At 41.8% G+C, this 11214-nt stretch overlaps 1 protein-coding gene across 1 annotated transcript in view; it reads right to left on the bottom strand.

Moving 5' to 3' along the window:
- Positions 1-3013: 3013 nt before the first annotated feature.
- slc7a5 (solute carrier family 7 member 5) overlaps positions 3014-11214 on the bottom strand; it is a 24350-nt gene continuing 16149 nt past the window's right edge. The window contains exons 4-10 of the mRNA XM_020604311.1: positions 10408-10452; positions 10177-10300; positions 9521-9624; positions 9297-9393; positions 8971-9120; positions 6011-6188; positions 3014-5913 (exon numbers count right to left, since the gene is read on the bottom strand). Coding sequence (XP_020459967.1) covers positions 5858-5913; positions 6011-6188; positions 8971-9120; positions 9297-9393; positions 9521-9624; positions 10177-10300; positions 10408-10452 — 754 coding nt within the window. The 3' untranslated portion in view covers positions 3014-5857. The remainder of the gene's footprint in view (positions 5914-6010; positions 6189-8970; positions 9121-9296; positions 9394-9520; positions 9625-10176; positions 10301-10407; positions 10453-11214) is intronic.

The raw sequence follows: 11214 nt of genomic DNA, 5'->3' as shown, positions 1-11214 counted from the left end.
CCTGCCGTCTGTAGGCTGACTCGTCATCGTCTTGGATGAGACCAATGACCATTGTGTCATCTGCAAACTTTAGGAGCTTGACAGAGGGGTCCTTAGAAGTCAAATGTTCCAAAGTGTTGACAAAAACAGAAGAATCCAGGGGTTTATTTCCAAATTGTATTCCTTATTAACTACAACTAGTCAACAATCACATGACCCAATAATGACTCCAATTGGATCCACTGAAATTCCACTCTCCAATAAGTTTCAGACACAAGTCTTAGATTGCACCACCCCTACACCCACACACAGAGACCACAGGTATTCCTCTGTCAGCAGTTTCCGGTTTCATGATCAGCCCTCAGGCATCTGTCCTGCTGACTGAAGAAACCTCTGTGCTGGCTCTCTGTCTTGAGAAGCGAGAGGCAAACCCATGACCTCCCTGTGAAATGTTGCAGCAACCTGCAATAACTCCACTACACTGCAAGTTAGTAAAAAACTCTTTCAAAGTAAAATAGTCTGTGACTGTTATGTGACTAAACACACAACATTGTCCTTTGTGAGATAAAGCCTATTTTTCACATGAGCTGTGGCTGGAAGTTTGCCCAGCCTGAGGTCAAGAGGGCAAGGTGCACTTCCTGGACAAGTCATCAGTCAGACACAGAGCAACATTAGCATTAGTGTGGAGTATGTATCTGGCTACCTGTCTGATGTAATTTCAGCATTCAGTGTCCTTTTAGCTCTGTTTCTGGTGTCTAAGAAAAACAATCTTTAGGTGCTCAGTGCTCCACAATGTTCACCAGCAGGGCGCTAATTTGGACTGAGCAGGTAGCAGAAAGGCAGTGTTTGGTGCTTTTTTGGCACCCTGACAAACTAAATTTAATATTCTCTCTACCTTTAGCTCTGTTTAGTTCTGATCATGAAGAAAATATCATCTTTTTAGCTGCTAAACGCTCCCTTGTGTTCACCAGCTAGTTGCTGACTTAGTCACTATGCAGTTATTTGAGCTTTTTCAGTAAAAAATGAGGATGGCAAGATTCATGAGGCTAAACCAAAACAATATGGGGCCTTAAAACACACTCTTCACATTAAACATAGGAATTTTGTCTGTTGTTAAACTTCTGGATTATAACATTAGAGAATTTTCATCCAAAGTTTTTACCCAATCTGTGGTTCACACCCAGACAATGCCAACTCCTGACTGCCCCTAATGGTTAAAGCCATCGGTGTGAGTTGGCGCCGCAGATGGCTGCCTCGGTTCTGTACCAGAAACAAATTCCTTGTGTGTAACATACTTGGCCAAATAAAGGTGATTATTTATATAACTGAATGCTCCTAATGGGCCCGTAGGGAGATACACAAAGAGAATGAATGGGCTCAAATATCTTGATTTAAAACACAGATCAGACATGTGAGTGTTGTTGAAGCTACAGTATTAACCCTGAATTCCTAAAAACTATATTAGGCCTTGTAAGCGCACATTAAAGGTGCATTTTTTGTGGTTTTACTGGTTTACCTTCTTTACCCACTTGTATTTATATCATGAGGCTATAAAACTAATCTTGGATGAGTCATCCACATCCACTCCAGGCTGCACTGAATGGTCTGAATACTTGAGAGGATTAGATTGTTTGGGCCTATGAACATTCATTAGCCGAGTGTCAATTAAACCTCAAAGAACAAGCTCCCAGAGTCCTGTTTTAATCTCCCAGTTTACTGCCAGTACAGATTCATGAGGCTAGTCATAGCAACAAAAACAAAACCAACTGCCTAGTTTTTGCCTTAAAACACATTCTAGGTATTTGCAAATGCATGTGTGTCTTTAAAAGACGTTATTAGAGACATAGTTTGATTTTATTATGTCTTCATTTTTATTCTTCAGAATAAAATAAAGAAATACAAAATCATTCAAACATTCAGGGAAAAGAAGGCTCAGATTAGCAGCAGCGCAGGTTGAGTGTTGATCTGTTCTCACACTCTCATCATACCTGGAATCCTGCTCAGTGTAGTCCACCCAGAAAATAACCATTCAGAAGAGAAAGTAACTCAAATATCTGGTGCTTTGAACATGGAGCACAGAAAAAGTGATCCAGTGTCCAACTGAGCAGTTCTCACCAGTAGCCAGCAGCTGTATGGGTTTTGTTAACGTTACACCTACAGTGCAGGGCAGACTGCTGGTGGCAAGCTGGCATACAGGTCTGGAGGGTGTGGTAGGGTGAATAACTACTGACATTCTCAGTCTAGTGAATGTTTTAGTGCAACATATTATTTTTGCTTAAGAGGAAATTACATTAAAATTACATCTACTCCTTTTTGGAGTCGTAATATAAGTGATGTAAAAGTGCTCTTGACTAAACTGGTTTCATATTGTAGTTCATTTAAAAGCATTTTTTGTACACATGAATACATTGTAAGGATGTGTCTTGTTGGTTTTTCATTGTGCTTGTTCACTAAAGTACCTCCACCTAAAGTACCTACACATATGTATAAATCAGTTTGCAAAGCTGTTATAGCTAATATGTTAACAAACAACTACACATTTAAACATCAGCAGACACAAGGTGTTGTGTTGTTGGCAACCTGACAAACTTAAGTCCAATGTTCACACAAATTTTAGTTTTGTTTCTTAAAAGCTGCTAAATGTTTCATTATGTTCAGAAGTTAGTCGATAACTTTGTCATTATGCTGTTTGTTGTTCATCAGGTAGCACACAGTGGGTTTATTGGGTTTATTCACTGAAAACAAGGATGATGAGATCAGTGAGACTAAACAAAAACAGTACATTTGAGGCATCATGTTAAAAACAAGGAGCTAAAATACACAAACGTTCTGCCGAGCTGAGGTAAACTGCAGAATTAACTTTGTCGGTGTTTTCTTTCATCCATTGTCTATATAAAAATTATTAGAGCAGCTATATATTTCTGTGTCTATACTTAACATTCAGGGCTAATTGAAATCAAAATAAAGAAAACAAGAAATTAAGAGAAACTGATAAGACAAAAACGATCAAAATCAAACACAACACTACACAGGATTGGAAAAAAAACTCATGATTTATTTATAAAGCACTTTCCACAAAATGTCCTATAAAACAAATCAGAGGAACTAATAACAATAATAAAGTTTCTAAAAATAAATAAATAAACTTTCTACAGTTTTATTCAAGGTTAGTGCTCCATCAGCTTTGTACGATAGCTAGAGTGTTAGAAAGGCTCTACCTCTAAAACGTACATATTTACTCCTCCTGCACCCTCTATAGCCACTCTTTCTGCCATGGTCATGTGCTCCGTTGGTCTGTTGCTGGGGGGCGGTTGACATTAATAATACAGAAACAACTTTTTCTGTAACTGTTTGTGTGTGGGAACAAATTATAAACAAAACGTGACGATGAAAAATAAAAACTAGCAGTTCATGTTGTGGTTCAGAAATGTGCAGCTTCTGTACTTCATCTACGCCCTGTGGAAAAAAAAGGCAATGATAAAACAAAACAAAAATAAATCTCTTCTTGTCTCTAGAGTATTTCTCAATTTCACAACTTCCTGTTGATCCAGATAGACTCGTTTAAAGCTATCCTGCCTGTGTCTGACAAGATAGCACAGGAAACCCCGTAAGCAGAAACTTCCCTCCCACAATGCACACGCACACACACAGTACATACTCATTCATATACAAACATACATGACACAAACATCTGTTACAATAATAATAAAAAAAAAAGCTGATCAGGTTTTTTTATCTCTCGAAATTTAGGCTGTGTGTGTTGCAGTTACATGGCTTTATTATAGTGTGTACTCTGTAATGCTGTCTCTCAAACACTCGGTGTGATGGAGTTTGAATCACACTCAGTATGCTGAGATATTGATCCCCAAACTGAGAGTGAGATCACCAGCTCAAAAAATAATCAACAGCAGAAAAATAGTGCTCACTTTTGACTCGATCCACTTCTCAGTGACAGTCATATACAACTTTCCTACACTGGCATCTGCACCTCTGTCAGACTGATGATTTTAAAAATGCAGTGCGACTTTAACAGCAATTAAACTCCAATATCCTGAAATCCGGTGACTGAACACAGTGTGTCCTTGTTTACCACCATGGCCAGTGTGCAAGGCTTTAGAGATAAATACAGTATGTGATGCAGGTAGGCTTTGAACAAAAACATGACTTCAGTTCTTCTTCCTTTCAAGATTTCAGCTGAAACATTTTCACTGCATCCATACAATGAGGAAAAGTTAAGCAAGCTTAAAGGGGAACTCCAGTGATTTACTGTAGTAACACTGTTCAGTACATTTTCCACCAAGATTGCAGGAGTAGAGGCTGAGATAGACAGATTTTGAGCCCACGGTATGGGCTAGAGCATGTGAGCGGAGCGCGAGTAGGCAGATGTTAGATGGAGTGCAGGGCGGCTTTTTAAAGAGCAAGAAGCATCGCCCGATGTTCTACTCCAACTTTGCTCTGGTGCCACTCGCACCGTGAGCCTGAAGCATGCCCAAGCCTGACTTTGGTTAGATAGGCCTAACTGTAATTTGAAATAAACTATTTCTATTTGGAATAAAGTAGTTGCCATTCTTTAGTTCTTTGGGATATAAAGCTATGAATTAAGCTAAAAGTTAGGTACGTGCAGATTAGTTCCCCTTTTTTGAAGTGAGCAGTGTGACTTGAGTAGAGCGGGATGTGATCTGAGCTGAGTGTTGAGCAATAATGAGCGGACCAGCCTGGTGTGGCTTTCAGTTGGGGAGTGGGCGAACAGCACTGTGAGCGAGGTGCGGACATTCTCACCACTCCACTCCGGTCATATGCTCTGGTATGGGCCAAGCCCTGCAATCACCGATTCCTATATTTCCCATAATGCAACTCAGTGGCATCTTTTCTTTAGACCCTCCCTGCATGGTAAATCTGCATACCACCAGCTTCTAATGCTTTATGTTAGAAATATGTCTTCCCCAAGCCCAGACTGAGATACTGCTGAGAAGATCACTACGGCATCAGCAGGGTGATTTTCTCCATGGCCATAGGAAACATTTTACAACCAATTTCACAGGCTCATTCATGTCAAGAAAACTGAACATCATGTGTAAAGTATTCCAGCTGCAGTGAGCCCCTCGCTGTACATGTGATGGGGAAGCTTCAAAAGCCTGACCTCCATGGCCTAAAGCTCAACAACAGACACAGCATGACCATTTAATTATAGTGACTGTAGTAGTTAGAGCCTGATGTAAGCTAAACTGCCACACTGTCAACAGCAACAATGACCAACAACATGCAACACGCAACACCAGACAAACTAAAGCACTACAGATCTGTGAGGATTCCAGTAAGTTCCCAAAGAAAACACTCATCAATATCTTGCTTAGCAACTTCAACTTCTACTTATTAACAAATGTAAATCCTTGCAGAATTTACAAAAAAGGTGCCAAGGTTTCTGACTGAAGAGAGCTGCGCTTAGCAGCTATCCACATGTGAATGCCATCATTGACAACAACTCCTGTCTCAGCCAACAGTTCTAACATCATTGGCCACACAAGGTACAATTTGCCAAATACAGCAGGTTTTAAGAGGGATATTAATAATAAACAAATTCATAAAAAACATTAAAAAACAATTCATTGAAATGTACCGTAAACAAACAACAAAGCATTGTTAATGACTAAAAAGAGTCCATACTGAACCTAAAAATATTAACAAGAAACAATAGAAAAACAGTGGAAGACCACAAAGATACAGTAGCTCCGAACACCACACGTGACTGTCTTCATCAGGTCCTTATCAACACCCTGTGAAGGAGTGAGGGGGGAATTGTGAAGGGGGCTGTCAGAGCCCAGAGATCAGTGCAGATGCAATCTGATTGGCTGCTAACTAAAGCAAAGGACTGGGCCACTCAGGACTCCTGAGGCACCACCTCCATCACCTTCTGACACCAGGCTGTGGTGGAGACTGCAAAACAGACACATGAGTGACAATTACCCACAAGGTCCAGTGAACTAATGGTTCTAGGAACGCAAACATGAGAACAGATGAGCGAGGTACTCACAGATCCAGTGCAGCAGCCACTTGGGTTTGGTCTTCCACCACACGCCGAAGAAGTAGACAGGCACTCCGGTGCCAATGATGCCGAAGCCAATGGCACACTCCACTGGAGTCTTCACGAAGGAGACGATGATGAGGAAAAGACAGGCGAGCACAAAACTGATTGGCAGCAGAATATTAACCTGAAGACAAACAACAGGAGGGTTTTTTGTTTTTTTTCTTTGTGGTCTCCGTTTGAATCAATCAAACATGATACGACTTGAGACACTGCCTACAAACATAGCAAACATGTAAAACTGAACAAAGGCAGTTCTAAACAGACAGGTCTTGTGCTGCCTTTTTAAAGTGTCCACTGATATTATCTCCAGTAGCAAAGAGGTTCAGAGATTAGAGGCTGCAGCTTTCAGAGTATGACTATCTTTGGTCTGAATGAGCTGCCTGCTGTGGCCAACAATTCTGCACTGAGAACAGTGAGAGTGAACCAAAGATAGTCATACTGAGTTAGAAAACTGAAAGAATGAGCTGAAAGATGCTAAAATGCTTCATAGGGCTGAGGGGGAATGTTGACTTGGGTGATCATTCGTTGTGGGTCTACTTGTCACGTCGTACACTGTCGCCAATTCAGAGGTGTCCATTTTTATCCTCTCTTTCAAGATTTGAAACCAGTGACCTTCTCATCATTTACTTGTTTTATGACCAGGAAGCTTAATGACTGCTCAGCAAGAGTTGAGTCGCCTTCTACAGTATTTTTCAGTTTCTCCACAGAATTGAAAATCTTAGTATAAGGAATTATTACAGTCTTTCATGTTGTGGCTTCAAGCAAATATTGGAATATACACTCACCAGCTACTTTATTAGGTACATCTGTAAAACTGTACTGTATTCCATTCAGTGCAACACTTCCACCTTAACATCTGTGCTTATGAAGCTCAAAATGTTGCTATATTTTTGTCCTCCCTGGCTACATACATAGGGTCAGAATATTAGGAACACCTCTGAATATAATGTAGTCCGGTTCAACACCACCTTTAACTATGTCCTCAGTAATAAACATATAATTGAATGTATACATTTAAGACAATTTCACCAAGAACTTAAACATTTTGAGCTTCATAAATAAATGTTAAGGCAGAAGTGTTGCACTGAAGTGTATACAATTGTACAGGTGTGACTATTAAACTAGTCAGTCAGTGTACAGTGATCTTTCAGACAATGATGAGTTTGGTGTGGAAGAACTTGACTAGTCTGTGGTCTGACCTCAAACCTCACTGCCAACTGAAATAAAGGTTTTAATGGCCAAGTTCAGTAGCCTGCCTCACTAATGCTCTAGTGGCTAAATGGGAGCAAATGACCAATCTGGTGGAAAGTCATTAAACTAACAGATTCTCGAGGTACAGTATCTCTTAACTAAAGACATTAATTAGCAAATATGATTGTGTGATTCTCTGGCAGCTCTGCTCCAAATGTGGTTAATAGCACGTGACAGACAAAGAAAGGAGAAAGAAACAGAGTGGGAGAGAGAGCAGAAAGATAGAGAGATAAAGTTCAGCAGAGAGAGACAGCGCTACCGCTTTCCCACGACTTACACACACACAGCACTGAGTGAACAGATCTATCCGCTTCTTTCACTTCACTGCCCTGACAGACTGCACTTCTGACCAGTACACAGCGCCATGCAGATGAGTAGTCAGGGTGGCCTTCAGGGTGTACACACACACACACACACACACACACACACACACAGATGCATATCATCACACGTGAAATCATACACACTCAGATGCAAACAAAGTGTGACTATGGCCCAGCAGTGCTCTGTGTGCTGGGGAGCCCTACAGCCACTGGTCTCGTCAGGAGGCGTGGCGCTGCGGCTCAGGAGGTAGAGTAGGTCGTCTCCTAACCAGAAGATTAACGGTTCGAGTCTCGGCTTGCCCACTCCACATGCTGAAGTGTCCTTGAGCAAGTTGCTCCCGGTGTGTCAGTGCATGGGAGTGCGAATGGGTGAATGGCCAAATAGTGTGAAAGTGCTTTGAGTGTGCTACAATGCATAGAAAAGCGCTATAGAAGTATAAAGCCAGTTATCTTGTACAAACACACCCCTACCCAGCAGGCCACAACTCCAACTGAAAAGCATTCAACCTCTCTCCAGTTTAATCTGTGACCAGTCTATATTCATCTGACCCTTACTCTATGGATCTATGTTGTTTGTCTGAGGAAAAAGAAGCAACATGTCCTGCTGCCAAAGCTAACTTGAGTGAGAGTCAATGGTGATCGAGGCCAAGGGAGAATTTAATGTCCACTCATCCCTGATTGTGTATCTGTCCCATAAACTGTATATAACTTCCCTCCACTAAGCTAAAGTGAAGCCAAAATATGAATACATCGGCTGCTATCTTGGCATTTTGCACCCAGATTCTGTGCAGTAGCGACCAGAAGCGGAGTGACAGCATAATTTCGCCAATCGCATTCCAAAATACACTCATTTTTATATCAACAAATTACTTATTAAAACCACCTACCAGAAAAATGACCATTTGAATACAGATCATCCTGATATTATCTACCAAATATGTCGGAATTCACCTCAGGAAATTTTTTTTTTTTGATTTGTACTTTGAGCTTTTAGTTTGGCCCACACCCCATCCACTAACATGGACGAGGTGGGATTTATGACCTGTACTGCAACCAGCCACAAGGGGGCGATTGGCTCACTGTGGCTTCACTTCTGCAAGCTGTCACATCATCCATTTTTATGTACAGTCTATGATCTGCCCATGTCCCACTATTATCTTCATCACCTATTTGTTTCAAAACTGGTGTGACCGATCCTCTCCCGTTGAGCATTAGGGATATTTTCAAGCAGAAAGTTGGATAAAGAAAACCAAAAATAACCAACTTTATCCATGTGTAATTACTATTCAGTTCTTGTGTTCTGATTGGCTGACTGCATCATGTTTCACTAACCCTGATAGGTCGATCCAGCTCAGGCTTCTTATAACGTAGCCACATCATCCCAACAATTGCCAAGGCGATGCAGAGCCAGTTGAAGAAGCTGAAGAAGTTAATAACGGAGAAGATGTCGTTGGAGAAGGCGTACAGCAGGGTCATCAAGCACTGTAGAGAGTGAGATCAGGTTAGCAGCTATGATCCTAATACTTCATTACCACTGTAAATCACTGAAGTGGTACCTTTTGGATTAAAAGACTCAGAGATGTATTTGATTTGATGAAGTCTTAATGTACGCTCACTGTGTTCTAGTGGACAGTAAATGAAAAAATTAGAGTACATACAGTGAAGATAAGGGAGGGCAGTGGGGTCAGCAGACTGGGGTGGATCATTGACAGCAGGCTAGGCAGGTGACCCTCCCGGGAACCCACAAAGAATAACCTGAGAGGAAAAAAACATGCCATGGGTTCTGAGCGGGAACAGATGAGCGATTCCAATTAATCCATTTTGTTAGATAGTCTACAGATGTTTCTGGGTATGTTTTGCATATTGTGTGTGTACATGTTACCTGGATGAAGTGAACAGAGAGCCGTTGACTGATCCAAAGCAGGACAGACCGACAAACACTGGGATGATCCATGCCATCGGACCCAGGTGGTAGTTACCAAAATCCTGCAGGACATCACACATAAGGGACAAATGTGATAATATGTCAAGTAGCCTCCATCACTATTCAACCAATTTATTTTGTGCCTCTTTGTCAACTAGCAACTACTTGCAGACATCAAACTACTGAATAGAGCATCTTTCTATTTTCTCTTTACTGTGACAATTACTCCCCTGTGGCATTTTGCTCTGTTATATTCAATAAAGAGTTACAGAAGAAATGAACAAACACTCCAAGATAGCTGAGCTGTCACTGAGCAGGTTTGTGAGTGGTGTTGCTAGGCTGCAAACAAGACAATAAGCTCACACAGTGTTTACTTTAACACTGGAGGGTTCAGTCAAGGTGGATGATGTAACAAGATGCAATAGTATCATTCTGGCTCCTTTAAAGGTCTGCACTGTCATGACTGCCATTTGTCAGTGTTTGCACCTAAGTGCTGGTGGATTTACTTTGGCCCTGAATGCGTGCACTACATCTGGTATCATTTAAAAAGTGAGTAAATAGTAACAAAAACTATTTTAAAAATGTGTTTGGCACTATTCAGACAAAGCACTCACCACAGCCACAGCCTTTGAGTTGAGCATCTGTTCGGGGGAGAGTGTGGTGAAATATGCCAGGTTGGTCAGGACGTACACTACTGTCACTATGGGCAGGGAGATGATGATGGCACGAGGAAGGTTTCTGAGGAAAACACACAGAATTACAAGTGACATTATCAATCACACTCACTTGCAAACAAGTCTGTATTTGAAAATACTGGTGATTGCATGTCAGTCGTCAGTACTCACTTGTAAGGCTCAATCATCTCCTCAGTAACAAAATTCAAGTAGTTCCTGGAACCACAAGAGGTGACAATCAGACACAGTCGAGTTATTTAGCGATGCATTGCATATTTTACAACTGTTCTCCATATGTCTAATAAAAACTGATATGTGAGTCTCTCCAAATTTCTCATTAAAAGCAGCCTGTCAGAACAACTGGAACATCCCCACTGCTCCTGTTTTTACTTCAAAATGGGTTGACATGGCCTCTGTTCCTGTTCTCCAGCAGATCAGTGAGGATGCTGATGCCACTTTTGTTTCTGTACCCTAGCGGGTCAGCAAGAACGCTGCCTCTGCTGATCCCCAGTGGGCCAATGAGGCTGCCTTTGATGTCCTGGCAAAGTTGGCAGGGATGCCAGCACGGCCTCCATCTCTCAACCATAACAGATTGACTCCACCTCTGTTCCTGTTCCCAAATGGGTCGTAGAGGACTCTGACAGTGTCTCTGCCCTATTTCTCTAGTGGGTCAGTGAGGATGCAGGTGCCAGCCCTTATCCTATTCCCAAGCAGGCTGTGAAAATGCTGGCGCCCCTCTAATGCTACTCCAAAGTGGGGTGGCAAGGATGCTGGCACAGTTTGGCGAAAGCAACCTCCATCTCTGCTCTGGAGAGGGCTGATGAGGATTCCAACTTCATAGCATATTCCTGATACCCAGCGGGTCACTGAGAATGCTGATACTGCCTCTGCACCTGTCTCCGAGCAGATCGGTGAGGATGCCACTTCTGTTCCAGCTTCAAAGCAGGTCAGCGAAGATGCCAACGTTGTTTATTCTCC

Source organism: Monopterus albus, unplaced genomic scaffold, assembly GCF_001952655.1.
Source record: "Monopterus albus unplaced genomic scaffold, M_albus_1.0 scaffold65.1, whole genome shotgun sequence".
Classification (NCBI taxonomy): Eukaryota; Metazoa; Chordata; class Actinopteri; order Synbranchiformes; family Synbranchidae; genus Monopterus; species Monopterus albus.
Note: the sequence above shows the minus strand (reverse complement) of the source record. Positions and strands in the feature narration are given on the sequence as shown.